This window comes from Notamacropus eugenii, chromosome 2 (genome assembly GCF_028372415.1).
Source record: "Notamacropus eugenii isolate mMacEug1 chromosome 2, mMacEug1.pri_v2, whole genome shotgun sequence".
NCBI lineage: Eukaryota > Metazoa > Chordata > Mammalia > Diprotodontia > Macropodidae > Notamacropus > Notamacropus eugenii.
This window is the reverse complement of record NC_092873.1, coordinates 369,779,868-369,802,357: the sequence shown is the minus strand read 5'-3', so window position 1 is coordinate 369,802,357 and position 22,490 is coordinate 369,779,868. Positions and strand designations below refer to the sequence as shown.

The following is a 22,490-nucleotide window of genomic DNA, read 5'->3' as shown; positions in this document are numbered from 1 at the left end:
GGTTAAGGACTGAACAGTCTCCCTTCACAGAGGACTCTGGGCATACTATAAAGTCTCTAACTGAGAGCTCTCCTCCCTTAACAGACTAAATCAGAGAAGTAACAAACAAGAGGTGAACAGAGGATTCCACTATGGAGTAGGAAAGGCCTCATATCATACCAGATCTGTCTTAATGATCTCTCAAAACAGTCTTTGGCCTTCGCTGATTCCAGACTTTTACCCTCCTCTTTCTGGTGTCCAACAGTAATCCCTTCTGCTTTAATCTCTTCACTTCCTCTTAATACTTCCTTCCAAAGCCCCAGAGACCAACTAGACAGCCTTCTCAATTCCAGTTTCCCCAGAGAAACTCTCTACAGGCTCCAAGTCAGTCATTCATCTACCCTAGGGTCATTTCCATGGCCAGACTTACAGGTACTTAAGAGAATAGCAAGAGTGGCATTCTGGGGCTCAGAGAAAAGTCCTTCTGTCCTTTCCCAAATACCACCCTCACCTACAAAAGCTGACCTCTCTCACTCAATAAATACAAATACTCCTGGAAGGGAAGATACTTAAACTACTGGTCTTTTACAGCTTAGGGTGAAAGAGTTTTCAGATCCTTTGGTGAAGGCAAAATTATGTTTGAGAGGGAAAGGTGAAAGGTTAGGCTAACCTCTCTGCTTAAGCATTTTGCAGAAAGGTATTCCTGGTCCTTCTTTCCCCGAATTCTTTAAGATTTTAAACTAAATGTTTTGCTTTTTTTTAAAGCAGCACACAAGTTCTGGTGGGAAAAGGAAAGGAAAGGCCTAAGGTGGGCTGCAGTGAGATGGTTGAGACTGATTAAATACAGGATTGAGAAAGAGTGATTTCAGAGACATTGAGAAGACTTATAGACTCCCTGGCTGGAATTCAGTTGGCTTCGAGTTGCAAAATTTTGAAAATTTGTCAAAAGAAACATCAACAACAGTCACTTAGCCATAGCATCCAGAAATAGCTATTAATCAATCACGTAGGGTTGCTATGCCCCTAGGCCAAACCAGGCAAAGAAGCATGGGCTTTGTGCTCTCCAGCATCAATGGACAGAGAGGCAAGTCCACCCCCTACAGCATCTGTTCTCCACTTGCTGCCCGGAGGGCCTGAAACCGTAGCCTTCAGAGAATGGAGAAGGAGAGCCGGAGTGGACAGAGACAGGAGAAGAGTGGTGGGGGGAGTCAGGGAGAGCAAAGTAAGGAAAATGGGAAAAAAAAAAAAAAGGGAAAATCCTCTCAAGCTTCAGATTTAGTCACTTTTCAAATTCCCCCTTTTAAAAGGAAACACAATTCCTTCTGTTGACTAAATGAGGGACACAGTTGTGATGAAAAATGCACGTAGTCCTGTATAAATGATCATGCAAATGATATATTAATGGGGGGGAACACTTGTAAATGACAATGCTCCTAAACCCACCCCTAACAGCCATGGAGGGCTCTTTCCTTCCCTGGAAAACATTCATTAATCCTAGATTCAGAGAGTAGGCAGGAACTGTGCTCCTCAGTTTCACTAGGGTGACATTCTAAACAGCCCCTCAGAAAACATTCTAACAGGCAAGGAGCAGAATGGGAGAGAGGAAGAGAAATTTACTCCCAGCCTATGTGGGTTTACTCATGTTTAAGTCAAGCCACATGCCCTGGGGGAAGAATAAGGGAGAGGACAACATGGGAGATTCCCTTTTCCAGTTGCTCAGCAACAGAGCTGGGGCTCCATCCATAATCAGCATCATCAGACATCAGTTCATCACCACCTCCCACTCCCTACACACACAACACACAGCTGAGTATGGTATAGGATGACTGAAACAGACAGTCTTTATTCCTGAGGACCTCACAAATGGAACAACAGCTCACAATTACATCATCCTTCAGGGTTACAAAGCATTTTTTATATACTACACTATACCCCTTGGATAACCTTGATAACCCTTGGGCAGCTAGGTGGTGCAGTGGATAGAGCCTCATCTTCCTGAGTTCAAATCTAACTTCAGACTCTTACTAACTGAATGACCCTGGTCAAGTCACCTAACCCTGTTTGCCTCTATCTCCTCATCTGTAAAATGAGGTGGAAAAGGAAATGGCAAATCATTCCAGTATCTTTGCCAAGAAAACCCCAAATGGGGTTATGAAGACCCCACTGGACATTACTGAAAAATGACCGAACAACTTGGAAATTCACCAAATTCTATCACATTCTATCATATTTCATTCCTGTAAAAGAGGGATAAGAGATGTGAAATGACTTACCCAAGGTGATATAGATAAATGGCAGTGATGGGACTCAAATTTAAGGTTCTGTGACCCACCCCCCTAGTCTAATGATCATTCTGTTACCACATGCTGACCCCTCAGCAGAGATAATCAAACCATCAGATAGCCAAACCTTTTCAGGTACATGACAGTATGATAGAATGCTGGGACCACAGAACTTTTAAAAACTCAAGGGATTTTTTCTAGACACTTGGCAGCCACTAATAAGGAAAAATAAAGACTTTGGGTTCTAGAGCAGAGAGAGATGTTAGTGATTGTCTAGCTTCAACTTCTTGTTTTATACAAAAGTTATAATGCATTTTATATACTAAGCCACAACACCACTCAGACCGAATGTCACAGTGCTACCACTATTAACAAAAGTAAAGATGGCTCACATTTACAGAGCTTGAAGGTTAGCAAAGCGTGTTATAGACATTATCTCATTTGGTCCTTATAAAACGCTGTGAGGGAAGTGCTCTTTACTAGCCCCATTTAATAGATGGGGAAACTGAGGTTCAGAAAGGTTAAAGGATCTGTCCAGCATCACAGAGCTAGTGTGGTTCTTAGGTAAGATTTGACACTGGGTCTAAGTGACTTTAAATCACCTAAGCTTCACAGGATCTCAAGACTTGAGAGATCTATTCCAGGATTTCTTAATCCCTTTTGTGTCAGAGGCCTCAGTGGCAGTCTGGTGAAGTCTGTGGACTCCTTCAAACATTTTTAAATGCATAAAATAAAAAGGATTACAAGGGAGACTATGCTGAAATACAGTTATCAAAATATTAAAAAACCAAGTTCACAGACCCTAGGTTAAGAACCCCTAATACTAATCTAATACCTTCATTTTACAGATAAGGAAATTGAAACTCAAGTCAAATGACCCTTGTTCAAGGACACAGAACTTTCAGTGGCAAAGCCTGGGCCTTTGTGATTCCCAGTCCAAGTTTTCTTGTGGGGCTCATGGAGACACCCCAACTTCCTCAAGGGAAAAGTTATGGTGAGAAATTGAAGAATGGAAGTTAAGCCGGTTTATGATCCATACCATGACATATATGTAACCTTGTAATAAGGAAGCATTTCCAGTCTGCTTTCTGAGCCCTTCACAACTCCATGAACACAGTAAAATCTGAAGGGGCATGCACAATGGTGGCAAGAGACACCAAAGGCCGGAGTTACTGTTGCCATAGCATCTATTCTGGGCACAGAAAAAATGATGTCAACTTCATGGGAGAGGAAGGGAGAACCATGAGTCATTGGCATTTGACCCAGCCAACCAATGAGATGGCAAGGCAGACTGGCGGCAGCGGTGCCAGGATGGCTCATGGTGCTGAAAAGCTGAAAATGCCCAAGAAGCAAGGAGTGAATCCCCCTCCAACGGGAAACTCTGCATGGTGGGGGAGGGACAAGGGAGAAAGAAATATCCAATCCAGGAAGTGCTCAAAGGCATAAACCCCATTCATTTCAACAGTCTGTAGGCCAGTTATTTTTAAACACTGCTGAGTTTTCCAAATGAACCAGCGTATTAAGGGAAAAAGTATACCTGGGGTACTGTTGTAATTATTCATTCCTGCTGTGCTCACCAGTCGTGCTACACCTTCAGGTCTGTAGGGGTTGCCATTATGAACTCTGACTTCATTTGGTGAGCTACAAAAACTCACTCTAAGACTGAACTTGGCAAAAAGTGTCTCAACCTGAAAGGGCTTCTCCTGTAACAAAAGGGAGCTGAGAACTGCATTTGGCAGCTTTTGAGGTTCAAAGTAATCTTACCATGTTCACATGTTCTCCCTCTCCCTCTCCCTCTCACACACACACACACACATACACCCCCCCTCTCTCTCACCCTCTCTTCCTCCCTCCTATCTTCCTATCTTTCTTTCTGTCTCCCTTTCTCTGTCTCCCTTCCTCACTGTGTCTCTCTATCCATCTTTTTCTGTCCCTATCTTCTTTTCTCTTTCTCTCTCCTCTGTCTTCCATTCTCTGTCTGTCTCTCTCCCTTCCTCTCTCCCTGTACTCCTTTTTCTGTGTGTGTCTCTCCTCTTTCTGTCTCCCTCACTGTCTCTCTGTCCAGCAAATTTTTTCTGTCTTCCCTTCTGTCTCTGTCTGTCCCTCTTCTCTGTCTTTCATTCTCTGTCTCTCTCTTCTCCAGTCTCTGTCTTTTTGTCTCTGTTTCTCTTCTGTGTGTGTCTCTGTTCCCCCTCTCTGTCTCTGCCTTTCTATGGCAGGAAGGGAGAGGAATATAGAGCTGTGAAGCTCTTAAAACAGGCAAGATTCATGTTATATATTACTGGGGGAATTATCTTGTTTTTCCTCAGGTAGTTCTCCCTCACCTATCCCTTAACCCCGACACTTTCTTTGCATGCAGTAGGAAGGTCTGATCACAGCTGAGAACTATAGGGAAATTTCATGGTAATTTAGTTCAATCCTCTCATCTTACAGAGGAAGTAACCAAGGACCAGAGATTAAGTGAATTGTCTAGGGTCATACAAGAAGTAAGCAGGAGCATGAGGATGTGAATCCATGTTCTTTGGCCCTAAAGTCAATGTTCCTTCCACTGTACCATAAAAAGCTGTCAGTACCTCCAGCCTCAAAAAAGCAAAACTAGTCAGATGCATGCTTCTGATTATGCCCAATTATCTTATTGATAATTAAAATTATTGCCAGATGAAAACATCTCTCCCCTCCCCCCAACTCTAGGTAAATATCAGAGGTTAAGTTTGGAATTCACATTCTCTTCCCCATCCAGCAGCATCTTCAGTGTCCTAGATGCAATGCTCCCTGGCCATCTGCAGAGTCTGAATGCAAATTAAAGTTGATTACCAAACCACTTGGATCAAGAGAGTGCTAGGCATGGCATCAGGAAGCCCAGGGTTCAATTTCTGCTTCTGATGCATTCCAGCTATGTGAACATGGACAAGTTACTTGACCATTCCATGAGCACTGGTATACTTTCTTAAGACTAGAAGCTACAGGCCCATTACAGACCTGCAGCAGTGGTTTCCCACACTGATGAAATTAAAGGTCTAGACCAGGGGTGGGGAACCTGTAACCTTAAGACCACATGTTCCATTTAGATTCAGTCAAAAGGCCGCACTTAAGGACATGGAAGGCCACAGGTTTCCCCACCCCTGGCCTAGACCCAAATCAGAGGATCCTGCAGATTTGATTTGGGAAAGGCAAGGGCTGTTTCTCAACCCAAGGATTCTCAGTTTGACCTCAATCAATGAAATCACAGGCCTTGTAACAACAAAAAACCCCTTCATAATTAGGTCCTTATTATATATAATCCTCCATACTGTATGATTTAGCACTTTATTTTGTACATAAATATATTACATATGAAACTGACTTGCTGATTACTGATTATCTGTCTTATCTTCCCAAACAGATTGCAAGGGACTTGTGAACAGGAACCATTATTTCATACTTCTCCCCAAACCTCATATAATACTACATAGTGTAATACAATAAACATTTATTGAGCCCCCACTTTCTACAGAGCATTGTGATAATGAAGATATAAAGTACTTTCCTTCCTCTTCAAGGAGGTTACAGTCAAGTAAAGGATAAGCTGGACAGCTGGGTGGCATAGCAGACAGAGCACTGGCTTGGAATCAGGAAGACTCATCTTCCAGAATTCTCTTCCTAGCTGTGGGACCCTGTGCAAGTCACTTAACACTTCTGGCCTCAGTTTCCTCATCTATAAAATGAGCTGGAGAAGGAAATGGCAAACCCCTCCAGTATCTTGCCATGAAAACCCCAATTAACCCTGTTTGCCTCAGTTTCTTTATCTAGAAAATGAGTTGGGAAAAATGGCAAATCGCTCCAGTATCTTTGCCCCCCCCCCCAAAAAAAAAACCCAAAAAAACCAAAACCCAAACAGGGTCGTGAAGAGTAGGACATGACTGAAAAACTGAACAACAAAGTATAAGATACAAGTGTGTGCTCATCCTTCGTTACTGAAGAAGACCATGACATCAGGGAAATAATGACATGACTTGTACTTGACTTTATTTTGAGGGAGAAAGGGCTGTGCAGATCACCAGCCTCACTTCTCCTCCAGAGCCATCTGAATCCAGTGACCAGATATTCATCAGGATGACTGGAGATGATCCAGGATGAGGCAATTGGGGTTAAGTGACTTGCCCAAGGTCACACAGCTAGTGAGTGTCAAGTGTCTGAGGTGAGATTTGAACTCAGGTCCTCCTGACTCCTGCGCTGGTGCTCTGTCCACTGCATCACCTAGCTGCCTCTAAGATACAAGTACAGAGAGCTATAATACAGGCATATATGATATGCACACTAGAGAATAAAATGCCACTGGATATAGCCATGGGATATACTTACTAATGAGGTAGGCTTCATCATTTCATAACTCACAGCGCAATGCTAGGCAAAATAGGGACATATAAACATTTGCTGACTGATTAGTCAGACTGAAGAGTACTGAACATTGATTTAAAAAAAAACACCTCATTTTCAATTTTAAAAAACTTTTAAAGTATCTAAATAGGCTATTTCCTTTAAGGTTTTGCTCTTTGATTTTTTCTCCCTTCTGGACTCTATTGCAGGAGAGGGTCTTGGAAGAAATGAGATCCCAGGAGTCCCCACCTCAGCAACCCTGCTCCCCAATGAGGCAGCTCATTCAATCCATTGTTACCCTGGGAGTGCATGTTCTCTTAGGCCCCTTGCTAGCGCTCTGATTCTGTGAAGGCAAGGAACTCTGATTAAGTCACCAAACACTAAAGAGTTCCTTTCTTTTCAAGAATCTGCATTCTGCCCTTGTAGAGACCCTCAAACTTAGAGGGAGCAGAGAGAAGAGTGCTGGGACCACTGGGAAGAGAGAGAGGGGGTGGGGAGCAGAACAACAGCTTCATTGTTCCTCTCCTACAGAAAACCATCTTTGGTTCACTGAAGTATCTGCTTCTCCCCTCCTTGCCCCAGCCCAGAGAGATGGAGAAAGATCAATGAGTTCACCACCCTTCTGGTGCCAAGGCTTTTATTCAATAGGGAATGTGCTTCAGATTTACTCTTCCGCTAAAGAAAATGCAGCACACCCAAGGAGCCCTAGGGTCCCCTGACTTTTCAAGTTGGCTCACTTCCTCCTCCCAAGGGCCCTCCCCACTCCTCCTCCCCCTAATGCCTGTTGCCAAGGAGTTTGTCTACTTTGCATTATCCTAGTTCTAAACAGAAAGGCAGGTGAAGGAACAGAACACAGGCACACATGTTGATTAACCTCTCCAATGACAATGCTAACATGAATGCCTCCGGAACTTGGCTTAGAAGAATAAATTAAAGACTACCCTACCCCTTTGCTTTCCTGAGCTAAGGAAATGAAGACCTTGAATTTGGGTTGCCAATGTTGGGATACAAGCAGCATCTTTACCAGGCTCAGCTACGTGTTTTCACCTTCAACCTTTCTCTTTAATTGGCCATTTGGTAGGACACGTTTGCACCAACTTCTCCAGAAGTCTAATGGTATTTATTTAGCTAGAACATAAAACAGACAGACAATGCTCTATCTACAACTCTACGTTACAGAACAGGTATTGATCATTGTTGGTGGAAGGAGTCTTCCCTATCCTAATGAAATCCCAAGTCTAGTCAAACTACAGATTTAAATGAAATGGCCTGAGAGACATGTGTGGTCCAAGGTGGAACTCTCTCTTTGTATCACCTTTGTCTTCTATTATCTCAAAGGTTCTGAAACAAGACAGTGGACAGACCTGATAAATGGGAACAATTTGTACCCATTCTTGAGGAGTTGCTAAGCAAGGAGAGGCTGAAGGCTGAGAACCTATAGTAAACACCTCACCAGAAGATGAAAAAAGGTCAGAAAGGGGCCTTACATTCACTGCTTTAGGACGCAGGCACACACGCGCATATGCACGCACACACGCACATATGCACCCACACGCGCGCATGCGCGCGCGCACACACACACACACACACACACACAATACATTAGTTCCCCAAAGGGAAGGGCTGTTCTATATTTTTTTGTTCTTTCTGTCTTTCTTTTGTCTTTGCATCTCCACGGCTAGCTGAGTGTTTTGTTTATTACATAAAGAATAAATCCAGCAGTTGCATCAGTTTTAGAATTGAATTGACCTGATACCACACCAACATTCAGATGATCCCTTTTAAAAGACTGACTAATTTCTTTTGCGTTCAGGGGACATGTGATAACCTTCTTTCCAAGAGCTTAGCACAGTGTCTCACACATATTAGACATCTGATAAAAACTTGTCGATTGCATATTTCTGTTCTTTTTGCATAATTTCTAAAGGTTCCCAGATCACAGATTTAAAGCAGGAATGTAGGTTAAGGTTGATCTAGAGCTAGGCCAACTCCCTCTCTATATATGAAATAACAGATCCAGTGAGAGCTGATCTCATGCAACCTTCTTGAGAACCTTTAGTTGGGTAGGAGTCAGAGAAAGCCAGACAGAAGAGGTGTTACCTGAGCTGGGGCTTGAACAAAGAAAGATTTCAGCTCCAGATCAGGCCCAATATTTTGCACAGAACCTCAAGTCTTAGCAGTAGTTCTACTCTATGGTTTCATAAAATACTTTCTTTCAAGAATTCAGACACTTGCTCTGCTGGAACAGTAGCAACTCTTCCTAAAACAAGCATCTATCTCTCTTATCGGACCTGGCAGAAAGGCAACTGTTATCTTTCAAAAGTATATTTCTTGGTTACTAAATTGCTCATAAACTTTGGCCCAAAGGTTCCATTACAAGAACTATGCCCAAAAGACATCAACAACAAGAAATGACCTCTAAGTACAAAAATAGTCAGAGGAGTATTATGTAAAAGGATAAAAAGATGGAAATAAGCCATGTACTTCATATCTGGGGGACAGTCTCGTGCAGTGGTGGGGAACCTGTGGCCTTGAGGCCACATGTGACCCTCTAGGTCCTCAAGTGCAGCCTTTTGACTGAATCCAAACTTTACAGAACAAATTCTCTTCATAAAAGGATTTGTTCTGGCAAACTTAGACTCAGTCAAAAGGCTCCACCCAAGGACCTAGAAGGCCACATGTGACCTTGAAGCCACAGGTTTCCAACTCTGGTCTAGTGTTTTGATGACCACTATCTATTACACCATAAGGAATGATGACAATGAAGCATTAAGGAAAACCTTAAACGAAGTGATAACAAAGCAAAGACTGTATGAACAAAAGCACAAGATACACAATGGCAATAACTTTGTAAATAAAGTCAACCTGGTGAATCCAAGAATCTCTGCAGTTACAGTGATCGTTTGTTACTCCATCACAGGCAGTACACATCTTTTTCTGTTAAAAATTATTAAGCTAACTCTTGTTTTAAGGATTCTGCTCTGGTAAGAGATTTGTTGGGAAGTATCTGTAGTGTCAAAACAAAATGTAGCAATAACAAGGAAGGGAAGGAGAGGGAGAAAATGGGAGGAGGCAAAGAAAGATCGAGAGAACCGTATATTGTCCTTCATATTTTTCAGTCACCTCCACAGGTGGACAGCTCCCATCTTTTTCTCCAAGAGAGTCAATATGTAACATTGGATTATTAAGACCATGTATATAAAAGCTCTGGCACCTCCAACCTACCAGCCTAGACTTGTTCATTTTTATTTGAGATTTGGTCAACTGGTGAGAGAATTTTTAAAAACAAACACCACTTTTGTTAATTGCTGTCCAGTTGTGTCCAACCTCATGGACCATATTATATCAATACTGTCCATGGGGTTTTCTTGGTAAAGATACTGGAGAATTTTGCCATTTCCTTCTCTAGTGGAATGAGGCAAACAGAGGTTAAGTGACTTGCCCAGGGTCACACCACTAGTATTACCTGAGGCCAGATTTGAACTCAGGTCTTCCTGACTCAAGGCCCAACACTCTCTCCACCCAGCCACCTAGCTGCCTCACCAAACAACCCTATCTGTTTCATATACTTCTTTTGCTCACTGGAACTAGGCAACAATAAACAAATAATTGCAGAGAGATTCTTAATCATTTTTATATAGAGTATATAAAAATGTCAGTCTTGTCTTCAGAGGTCAGTTTCAAAAGGGAAGGCTTGGCAGGCATTCAGGATGTTAGAGGCTATTTTTACTCCTTAGAAAAGCATTATCTTTGGTCATAGCTCCTGAAAAACCATCTGGGCTCCATCACTTCTGCCTTTAATAAATAAAGTGATTATGTGAATGGCTTCTACCTCACACTTAGGACAATTGCCTTTAGGTATTGAGATGCAATCCAAGTTTTCCAAGGGAATCCACGACAATTCAGCCTTCTCAGTAACACAATCCCCTACACAAACAAAACTTTAGGGTCACAGCCCCTAAACCAGGCTCTTAACCTTTGTGTGTCATGGTCTCCTTTGTCTGTGTGCTAAACAACAACATCAAACTTATAACCCATACCTCAGAATGTTTTTAAATACAAGAAATAAAACATATAGGATTGAAAGGAGATCACATTATAAAATTGTCATCAGAAATTTTTAAAAACAAATTCAGGGACCTCAAATTAAGAACCCTTGGTCTAATCTCTTTCATTATACATCCTTCCAGACACCAAAGGGAATTCCAGAGAGCACAGTCTGTCATGATGAGAGCTAGATTCTTTATATGAATTTTCTATTGCTTTGCTGTGTGACCTTGAACAGGTCACTTAACTTTTTTGAGCTCTGGCTTTTCTTTTTGTAAAACAGGCATAACCTATCCTTGCCAATTTTGAGTATAAATTTCTAAGCTCAAAGCACTTTGGGCTCTTCAGGCACAAACAGCCAAAGGAATGTTGTTGTTGTGGGCGGAATCTAGGTGGCACAGTGGATAGTGTGCCAGGCTTGGATTCAGGAAGACATGAGTTCAAATCCAACCTCAGACACTACCTATGTGACCCTGGGCAAGTCACTTAACCCTGTTTGCCTCAGTTTCCTCATTTATAAAATGAGCTGGAGAAGATACTGGCAAACCACTGCAGTATCTTTGCCAAAAAAATCCCACAAAAGATCATGAAGAATCTGACAGGACTGAACAACAAAGACACACTTCCTGTTTTCAGAGTCTGGCTTCTAAGAACAAAGCAACAGGTGGTTAAGGAGTCCTGGGGAAATCACAAGAGCCAAGCTTTCAAAAAAAGGTTTCACAGTTTCCAGGATATCACTGACTTTCTGCTAGGTTTTCCCTCTAATATCTAATCTAACCTCAAGACACTTACTAGCTCTGTTACCTTGGGTAAGTCACTTCACTGTTGTCTGCCTCAGTTTTCTCATTTGTAAAATTGAAATAATAATAGCACCTCCCTCCCAGGGTGGCTGTTAGGATGAAAAAAAGTTATTTGCAAAGCACTACATAAATGCTAGTGATTATTAATATAATTGATAATGGTTATGATAATAATAGTATTGATGGGAAATGGAAATCAAGAATCCCACTGGAAGGATGCAATTCCCATTAAGACTATCTAAAGTAGAGTTTATGCCATATAAGAATTAGCTGAAGGAACCAGGCCCATTTAACCTAGAGAAAACTTGGAGGGAAGAGGCATGAAAGCTATTTTGAAGTACTTAAAAAGCTGTCAGTTGGAAAAAGGATTAGACTTTTTCTGCTCTGCCCCAGAGGGCAAAGCTAGGGAAAAAATACAGTCAAAGTTACAAAGATCCAGACTTGGGCTTTGACATAAGAAAAAACTTCCTAATAATTAGAGCTATTCAAAAGAGGAATGGGATCTCCTGGGAAGCAGTGGATTGGGACTCTTTGGAAACTGTCAAAAGATCATCAATTCTGGTCAGGAAGAAACCGAAGAGGTCATTTAGTCTAACTCACATTTAATAAATGAGGAAACAGAGGCTCAGAGACTTATATGACTTAACCCAGAGTCACTCAGGCTAGACTAGGATTTAAATCAAGATTCTCCAATGATCAGTTGATGGATATATCAAAAAAGGGATCATGGATGGGTAGGAATACAGCTACCGAGGACAGTTTTGACTCTGAAATCTACCACTATGAGAAGAAATCAACATTTCAAATGTTAATGGAGCCCCTACTCCAAACCCTACAATGTAGAAGGTTCTAGAGCCAAGCAGTGGAGGAGCAAAATAGAATCCCTGCCCTCTAAGAGTTTTATCATCAAGCTGGGGGTACTGACCTAAGACATATGAGACAACGAGAGAGCAATAAACAGCAGTACCAGTGCTAGCACTAAGGGTGAGATACACGATGTAAATGCAATAAGAAATCAGGAGAGAGATATTACTGGGGATTGCAGTGGCACAGAGAAGGCTTAATGGAAAACCTGGGCCTTGAATAACAAATGTGATCCAAAGACAAGAAGAGGACCAGACAGCTTTGAATAACAAATGCAGTCCAAAGATATGAAAAAGATGACACGGCGGAATCCAGACGGAAGAAGCGACATGGCTGAAGGTGGGGAAGGAGGAATTCAAATTTTTGTTTGTCAGGGACCTTGAAGAGACCAACTTGCTAAGAGTAAAGGCTCCAGTAGGGAAGAGTGGGAAGGAAATACTGGGTAAGCAGAATCAGGCAAGATTATTGAGGATTCTGAAGGTGCGCAAGCTCAGCATGAACCACTCTAAGGGGCGGCTAGGTGGCGCCACAGTACACAGAGCGCCAGGTCTGGAGCCAGGCTGACTCATCTTCATGAGTTCAAAGCCAGCCTCAGACACTTACTAGCTGTGTGACCCTGGGCAAGTCCCTTAATCCTGTTTGCCTCAGTTTCCTCATCTGTGAAATGAGCTGGAGAAGGTAATGGTAAATCACTCCAGTATCTTTGCCAAGAAAACCCCAAAGGGATCACAAAGGGTCAGACATGACGGAAAAGACAACCATGCAGATTCATGGTGGTGAGAGGCGGGGTAGGTGGTAGGGTTGTGATAGGATGAAAATAGCAGACCCTGGAGGAGCTGAAGAGCACAGGACTATTATGCTATCTCCCTCTCTTGGTTTAGGTAACTATGTCCAGCAATTTCACTGGGGATGTTTCTGGGAAGCTCTAGCCTTGCGTTAAGTTTTCCCAAAGGTTTGTCATAGGAGGTCAGCGTGTGACTGTGATATATTAGTCTTGACAGTAAACTTCCTGAGGGTGACGATCAGATTTTACTCATCTTTTTTAATGTTTCCAACAGTGGTCTATATTCAGTAGGCACTGGATAAATATTTTGTGGAACAAATCGATGATCCAGACACTGTCCTTGATGTGTTTTCTCAAGGAATTTTCTCAAGTAAAGCCTGTTACTCCTCTTCTTATCACCCCCATAAGATAGTCATTTTCTCTCCCATTCAAAAAGCACTAATTAAGTGCCTACTAAATGCTGAGCACTGTGCTGGATATTGCAAACATAAAGGCCCCCTCTCCCAAACAAATAAACAAACACAGCAGTTTCTGCCTTAACAAAAAGATAGCCTACATAGATAAGTACATACAACATATAGGGGCAGGAAATCTGAACCGGATCTGGAATTTTATTAGGACAGAGAACTTTCAGTGAAGAAACTTCTGCTACCAATGCATGTCAGGCACCTTCTCTGCCACTTATGATCTTAAAGAGTTGTTTCTATCACTGACAGATTTAAGTGACTTGTCCAAGGTGACCCTGTCAGTATGTGTTGGAAGCAAGACTCCATCCCGGGTCTTCCTAGCTCTGAGGTCAAATCTACATGCTGTTGCTCTTCTATAGAAAATATATACAAATACACAATATGGAGAGATACTGACAACTAAGAGATGGTTTTTGGCTGAACCTTAATAAGGGAAGACAGAGGTTGTTAATTTTATACTTAGGTTCAAAAAAAATCAACTTTATAAGATTGGGAATTATTAGATTGTAATTTTTTTTTTAAGATAAACATCTGAGGAGGCTGGTATATTTCAAGCTCAATGAGTTAACAGTATGTCATGGCACTCAAGAAGGCTGATGCAATCTCAGGCTGCAAAAAGGCTGGCATAGCACACAAGACTAAGGCAGTAATTGTGCCCCCTGCACTTTGCCCTGGTCAGAGCACATTCTGTGTGTGGTATTTTTAGGAAAGATGTTGATGGATCTGCCACGGCAGGAGTGGACTGAACAAAGGACCTACAGAAATTCAGGGAAAGGGCAAATGCTAGAAAAGAAAGGAAGGGACCAGAGGGGGACACTTAACAATTCATTAGGGTCAAGGAGTCACAGATGGGAGACCACAACTTGATCTGGTCCCTTGATTGGATCCCCAACCTCATCTTCCATGGCTCCATCACACAGTAAGAGACAGATAATATGAAGTTCCTTCCAACCAGTATCCAAGCCACCTAGGCAGTCTGTCCATGTTAATCTCTGAGATTAAATATCCACGGTTCATGTGTAACAAAACTTCTCTTCCCCTCGCCAATGCCACCCTTGGGGGGGAACCATCTGTAGGGTTGTTATTCCTCTAAAAAACCATTACTGTTACATTTAATAAGTGATTGTTAACAGTTGGGAAACAAGTCATCTATCACTCGAGTCTTTATTTTTCTCTCAGTATATCCTGTTCCATTGCTCTTGGCACTGTTTTGAAGCAAACAGACCTGCTGGGTAATGGGAGACCCAGGGAGGAGGGCGAGAGCCTTTTCTATACTCAGCTAGAAACCAATCCCTCCCCAGCTGCCCTCTGCCAGCCTCCTACTCAATATACTTTAAATACACCAGCCTAGCTGTTGATTCGGATCCAAACCATTCAGCTTCCCTTCCCAAAGGCCAGGGATCCAGCTGCTTCAGGGATCAGGGAACTGCTTCGAGTGTTAGGGGTTGGGGACACTGGCAGTACCATCTCCTTGTAACCAAGACCAATCCTGGTGGGGTTTTATTGCTCCCTTCTTTGAAAGTTAGTTTTGAGAAGTAGAAGAACTGGACCATAAACTTCCTCCCCTAAAAGCCTCCCCCTTTCACAGTCAATAAAGTCTGGGGGGACAGAGGAGATGAGAATGCATGGAAAGGTTTAACCTACCTCACATGGAGGAAATGCTTTCACCTTATTGCCCCAGCACTCTCCAGCTAATGCTGAGCCAGTCAGCAAACGTCTGGTCTCCTAAAATCCTCTTACATAACTCAGTCAGAAGGACAACACCTTGGAAAGTCTCCTCTCTCTCCTGCTTCCCGACTCTAGGATCAATACCTAATGCCCAAGTCAAGATTTTATCTGAAGTTTGCAAGGGTAACTCAACAAACTTTTTTTCCTCAATGATTAAATCCTCTAAGATCAGTTCAATAGTTTTCCAACAGCCTCTATCAACTTTTCAAGGGGAAACTGAATGGCTCCACCAAAAAAAATTTGTGAAAGCTGTTTCTATCTTTCTCTCTCTCTCTTAGCACAGATGATCTCAGAAAGCCCTAAAGTGAGGACATAGGAAAACCAACAAAGGCCTCAATTTCTAAATCCAGTCCTGCCACTCACTAGGCTGGGTAAATGTGCCACAATGCATTCACTCTACAGTGCTGAGCCTCAGTTTTCCTATACATAAAATAGGGTACATAGTGTTACGCAAAAAGAAGTGCTGCTGTTAAAAATGGCCAGCAATGGCATACAGAAAAGGGTCTTTGATTTTTTTAAATGTCTGAAAACAGCCCTGTAGTCCTCACAATCACCACCATTTTCTCATAGTAACTAACTGGCCCCCCAGACACAGAGGTTCCCTCACCAGACACTGGCTTCTTGAGAAGGCAGGTAAATGGCTGGAAGCTGAGTGAGTTCAACTCAAGTCCTAAAGGATGAGAAGTCTAATTTTCAAATCTATTAATCAATCAAGTACTTATTGGTTCATTATGTGACCAGAAACAAATCACTGGGCCCATAGGGTTTCAGTCTCTTCATTTGTAAGCTGAAGAGTTTGTATTAGGCCTTTCCTAGGCTTTCACATTTTACTTTAATCAGCAGACTCTGCTCTTACCTTCAGTGCTACCACAAAAGCAGCCTTCTCATCATCCCCAGCTTGTCTGTCTCTCTCCTATTGCTTTCCCTTGATTTCTCTTTTAAAAAACATAATAAGAATTCACTAAGTCCCTGCCATGTGCCAGGTAGTGTCCTGGATTCTGAGGACACCAAGATGAATCTGAAAACAGTTTCTGCCCTCAGGTAGCTTATGTAAGAGGTACCCAGATGAGTAAATTTTAAAATATTAAAACAAAATATATTTTATAAATATATAGATATAAATTTATATAAACAAATGTTTAAATAAAAATTTAAAAATAAAATTAATAAAATTAAAATTAATATAAATTATAATTAAAATATTGAGATAAATTTTTTAAAGTTCATAAAAAAGTAAAAAAAAAAAAGTGGGGCTAAGGAGAATTGCTAATGATTCTAGTGATCAGGAAAGGTCTTAAGTAGATGTTGGTGCTTGAGCTGGGCCAGGAACAGAGCTTCAGACTTTCACAAAAAATTAATAGCTGAATGTTTAAATAGTCTGAAGATTGAAACGTCAAACTTCATTGTATCCAAAAGAATATCTTCAATTTTTCAGTACCCTAATTAATTGAAAGCAGAAGCTAAGAAATAACCAAAGCTTAGTATTCATAACATTTGGAATCCTTTAAGCAACATATGTTGTAATCAGTAATTGGGGCCATCTTACGCATCAGAGATTCTGAAGAACTGGACAGAACCTTAGTGGACATTTTGATCAGCATCAACATCTCCAACATCCACAATAAGTGGCCATTCAGCCTTCACTTGACCTCTAGAGAGACAAAAATCATCATCTATAAATCTCTGGTCTAGGTCTAACGACTACCACTCCTATACCCCATTTTACAAATGAGTTAAATGTCTTGTCCAGGTAGTAAGAATAGTAGAGCTCAGTTGGAACCTATGTCCGCTTATACTTCAGGGAAGCTAGATGGTGCACTGGATTGAGCACTGGGCTTGGAGTAAGGAAGACTCCTCTTCATGAGCTTAAATCTGGTCTAAGATACTTCCCAGCTGTGTGACCCTGGGCAAGTCACTTAATTCTACTGCCTCAGTTTCCTTATCTGTAAAATGAGAAAGAAAAGGCAAACTACTCCAATAATTCTGCTAAAAAAATCCCCAAAAGGAGTCACAAAGAGTTAGATACAACTGAACAACAAAGCCTCTTACACTTCTCCCTTAAAAGACAGTGGACTTGGATTTAGAGGACCAAGTTCAAATCTCAGTTCTGCTACTTATGACCTGACTGGGCAATTCATGTCACAGGGTTTTAGTTTCCTTATTTATAAAATGAAGGGCTTAGATAACATGGTGTGGAATCACAATGGGTAGATCATTGGCTATGGCTATGATGTGTGAAAATCTGACTTTTAAGTCCTGCCTTGGATGGGGCTCTGAGGTCTCTCTCATCTCTGGATCTATGAGCCTATTATGATAAAGTATTTCCTAGTAGCTGATAAAACTCATCCCCCCCCCAAAAAAAGAATTTGTCTATAAAAATTGGTCAGTGATCATAGGATCATAACCTTAGAGTCAGAAGGGACCCTTAGAGATACTCCAACTCTTTTACAAATAAGGAAACTGGACTCAGAGAGGTTATGACTTGCCCAAGGTCACAAGGGAGTGATAGAACTAGAACTTGAACTCAGGTCCTCTCATTCCAAATCCAGCACACTTTCCATTAGAGTGATGACCTTAGAGCTCCTTTATCCATACAATTAGTATGCTAACTACAGAGTATTTTCACCTCTCCATTATTTATTGCTCATCTCTTTTTTGTAGCCACAATCTTCTACCTAGCCTGTCTCTTCTGTTGCCATATTTTGTTAGATCTGCTCAGCAAATGAAATAAGAACTGATTTCTTGATTGAATCTCCTTGTTTTTCCTTTCCTCAAGTGAAAAAGCACTTCACCTTGGGGACTGCTCCAGCCAAGGAGGCTGGTTCCTTCTCATTTTGCTTGATAAGATAATGGAATGATGAGGCAGGGGAGCAGAGCAGAGAAAGGAGAGAAAGAACAAAGGCTGAAGGTGGTATTTGACTAAGTTTATTCTTCTGTGCTTATCATCATCTGATGCCCAAAGTACCACTCCATTAATTTGAATGTGTGTGGGTACGAAGGGTGTTTTATGTTGTTGTTTTTTAACTCCCCAAATATTTTGACCCATCAACAGACATACAACATGATCACAGCAGCCAGATCAAAGAAAAAGTCTTTCTGTCAGTGGTTTGGGTGGCTTGGGCTAAATGTTCTCCACCCACACAGGAAGGAAGCTAAAAGGATTCTGGGAGAGAAGGAGAACCAAGGAGCCCAGAAGAGGGGGGTGGTAAGGAGGATGGGTAAAGCCTTTGGGGGCTTTTTGGCACTCCGTGTCCTGATCCAATCTGTCTGGATTAGACAAGTGGTCACTGGAGACGTCTGGAGCTACTGACATCTCACTGGCACCCTGTCCCAGAACCACAAGGCCATCCTGTATTTTCCCAAAAGAATGTAATCTCCTTGGGGGCGAGAACTGTGGATTTTTGTTTTGGGGTTTTGTTTTTTTTTGGTTTATTTGTTTGTTCCCTAGTACTTTGCACATGGTAGGCACTGGATACATTCCTTGATGAATTGAATAGAGGAATAAGGACTGCAGGAGCTAATGGTGGGATGTGAGCAGAAGCAGGGTTCCTCCTCAGTGTCTCACCAAGGTCAGAAAGGGAGGAAAAGGAATAAGCATTTTTATATAGCACCTACTATGTGCCAAGCACTGTGCCAATTGCTTTACAATAGGTTTTACTATTACCCCCATTTTACAGTTGAGGTAACTGATATAAATAGCGGTTAAGTGACTTGGCCATGGTCACATAGCTACAAATTGTCTGAGACTGGATTTGATCTCAGATCTCCCTGACTCCTGGCCTAGGACTCTACTCACTACACTCCCTAGCTGCTTCATGAAGGTAACCAACAATACATGAAAACATTATTTCATGGGCTCAAAGAATTCTTATTATGGGAATGACTGCAACTGACAAGTATCATAATCCCCAGAGCTTAGATGTCCTAGGGAGTTGGCCAAGAAACATAAAGGATGACTTGCCTATGGTTATGCTGTTGGTAAGGTTCAGAGGCAGGATTCAAACACAGGTCTTCCTACCTCCAAGTTTAGTACTCTTCCCATTATACTACACTGCCTCTCAAGGACTAGGTGCTTTAATAAAAACCAAAACCTAGTTATACTCCAATTGATATCAAAAATAGTTCAAATTCTGGTGGTATATCCTGCTAGGTGAGGCACTGCTTACATAGGACTGAAGTTAGATGCCTTAAAGCAACTCAGGACTTCTTAACCCGTAGAACCATGGACCTCCAACGGGTCTGTGAATAGATTTCAGGGCATCTGAAAATTTAAATGGGAAAAAGTGGCAACTTTGACAAAGGGGAACATAACATAAAACAGGTTAAGAAATCTTGTCTTATCTTAGGCTGGAAAGTACATACAATCCAGCCCCACCACCTGTTTTTTACATTGCTGCCTTGTTTTATTTTTTAATCTAAGAATGATTTTATATATCTTAAAAACAATAAAGCTTTATTTAAAAATGTAAAACCCATTCTCAGCTCAAAGGACCTATGAAAATAGTCAGGGGCCATAGTTTTCAGGGCATAATTTTGCCAACCCATAGGGATGATCACACGTCCTAAAGAAATATACGATGCAAAAGTCCTAAATATCTCTCATTCACACTCTGACTCTTTTCCTGTAATCCCCAAACACCTCCTCCCCCTACCTAAAATATTCTGTCCAAGTCCTAGAACTTGTTTAGGGAATCTTGGGTGCTGAGGTTAAGGAGAGAGATTATCAGATACATCAAATGAAAAATTATCTTTTTCTCTTTCACATCCCCCTCCCCCCACATCTTTCATATTGCTTTTCTATGGTTTTGAGAAAAGTGCATTGGACTGGATTTTGTTGTTGCTTAGTTGTTTTTTCAGTCAGTCCTGTCTGACTCTCCATGACCCTACTTGAAGTTTTCTAGGCAGAGATATTGGAATGGTATGCCATTTCCTTCTCCAGCTCATTTTATAGATGAGGAAACTGAGGCCAGAAGAATTAAGTGACTTGTTCAGAGTCATACAACCAGTCGGTCACAGGATCATAAATCTGGGGCTAAAAGGGACATTATAAGCCATCCAGACCAACCTCCTCAATTTAAAGAAGGGCAATTGTTTCTAACTAGGGGAACAGAAGTAATATTAATCAGCAAAACACAAAAACAGAAACAAAACAAAAACAAAAACAAAAATAAAACAAAACACTAAGATGTAAGCTTAGCAACAGACAAGAAATGCTGCTCTTTTCTCCATTCCTTCCTGTTGCCAAAACTGACATGGAACATCTTACTCTTGATTCCGAACCTGTAGTTCCTCCCACCCCAATTTATTAGCAGAGCAGAAAACTGCCCCAGAAATCTTGGGCTTGAGGTTGTGGGGGATGGAGGAATGTTGTTAATCACATTCATTCATTCGTAGGTCTCTGAACTCCAGGAAAGACTTTCAACATTGTGCCAATTTTCCCTACTCTACATTACCTATGTTCCATACCAGAGGAAGGGACTGGAGAATAGTAGGGGGGTGGGAGAACGGATTCAGGCAATGACATCCATGAAATGCTACTATACATTCTGAGAGTGCCAGGAGCAGGATACATGTGTCTGCACACATGTCATCATTGTTGGTCTGTCTGTTTGTCTGTCTCCCTCTAGTATGACAGAATAAGCATCTGACCCACACAGGGATTACCCATAACAATTCCAAGGTTGCTCTTACTTCATAACTGAGCATATTCCAGGGTTCAGTCCCATAAATTTATGTGAACATTAAGACTAAGCAACCAGTAACAAGAAACACAAATCCCCCAGGCCAAAACCATCTTGCAGAACCTTCCAAAGACAAATAAGCAGGACTTTTGTATATAACCCAGTGTTTGGGATCATTCATGCCTTATTCTCACCCATTTACACAAATAACCAAGAGCTGGCTGTCCACATCACCTTGATGACAAAATAAATTATTTTTTGTTTGAGGAGCTTGATGAGGTTCTTCAGAAGCTATGATATACGAGGGAAAATTAAGTAAAGAACCATTTAGCCTTAGGCCTCTTACCTCTGTGCCTGTTGGTGGTTTTATCAAACATCAGCATAGCATCCTCCACCTGAAAAACATAACACAGGGCAGGCTCTACTTAGGACCTTTTCAAAAGAATCAAACAGTAATTAAAAAAAAAAAAACCAACACAAACATCAAATCTTTCCAGTTTACACTAGGACCCTGACCTCCCTCTAGCAACAAGGAGAGAGTTTCTCATTCTCTTTGTGAACCCAACCCAGCTCAGTTCAGCTTTGGTTTGCTTCCAATAGGCTAGGTTGCCTCTGCTCCAGACCTAACTCTTTCTGAGGGCTTTAAAACCTGTAGCTACAAGGTCACCAATGGAATGATCACCCACCTACACTATGTACAAGGCTGCCAATTTCATCCGTATTGCTATCAGTGCCACCTCCTTGAGTAAAGGACAAATACAAGGAAGGAAGGATACAACTCTAGCAACTTGAATGTGGACTGATACTGTTTCAGGTCTATATGATTGGCCTAGTGCTATACTGTTGATTTTCTAATATAATCAGTTCTCTACATCATGCTACAATGTATGAATGCTGTTTGTCCTTTATTAGAGGACTGATGACATCATGCTTTGATTCATGCAAGAACTGGATTTAAGTGAGGCAGGGTTGCACAAAGTCATCAGCCTCACTCTCTCTTCCAGAGTCATCGAAATCCAGCAGAAAGACAAAAGTCAGGACAACTGGCGATGGATGACCTTGGCGTCTTTGATGCCTAAGCTCTAAGCACTCCACAGTTCCTGGTTTGGCACATCTGCTAAGATGGTTTATCAGAGTGTGGCTGCTACACATGTTACACAGCTTTTTAGAGCCCATAAATGAGAGTGGGGTGAATCAGGCGATCACCAAAGGTGGATGAGCAGTCCTGAAAGGGGCTCAGCAGCCCTCACACTAGAGGTACTAGTCTTCCTTGAGCATCCCACACACACTTACACGCCATGATGCTATAAGTCTGGAGTTTGAGATAAAGGCTTATCTCATCTTGCTATGTGTATAGAGATATATACGTGTATATACATACATACATACACATGTATGTATGGATATTTGCATGTGTGAGTCATAGTGAAAGGAGAACCAGCTTTGAAGTCAGGAAGACCCAGGTTCAAATCTCATTGCTGATACATACAGACTATTTGATC

At 41.7% G+C, this 22,490-nt stretch overlaps 1 protein-coding gene across 13 annotated transcripts in view; it reads right to left on the bottom strand.

Annotated features, from left to right (window-relative positions):
- MSI2 (musashi RNA binding protein 2) overlaps positions 1–22,490 on the bottom strand; it is a 530,240-nt gene that overhangs the window by 173,530 nt on the left and 334,220 nt on the right. For all 13 annotated transcript variants that reach the window (XM_072646789.1, XM_072646790.1, XM_072646783.1 and 10 more), the window contains one exon: positions 21,335–21,383. In XM_072646789.1, the coding sequence (XP_072502890.1) occupies positions 21,335–21,383 (49 nt within the window). The remainder of the gene's footprint in view (positions 1–21,334; positions 21,384–22,490) is intronic.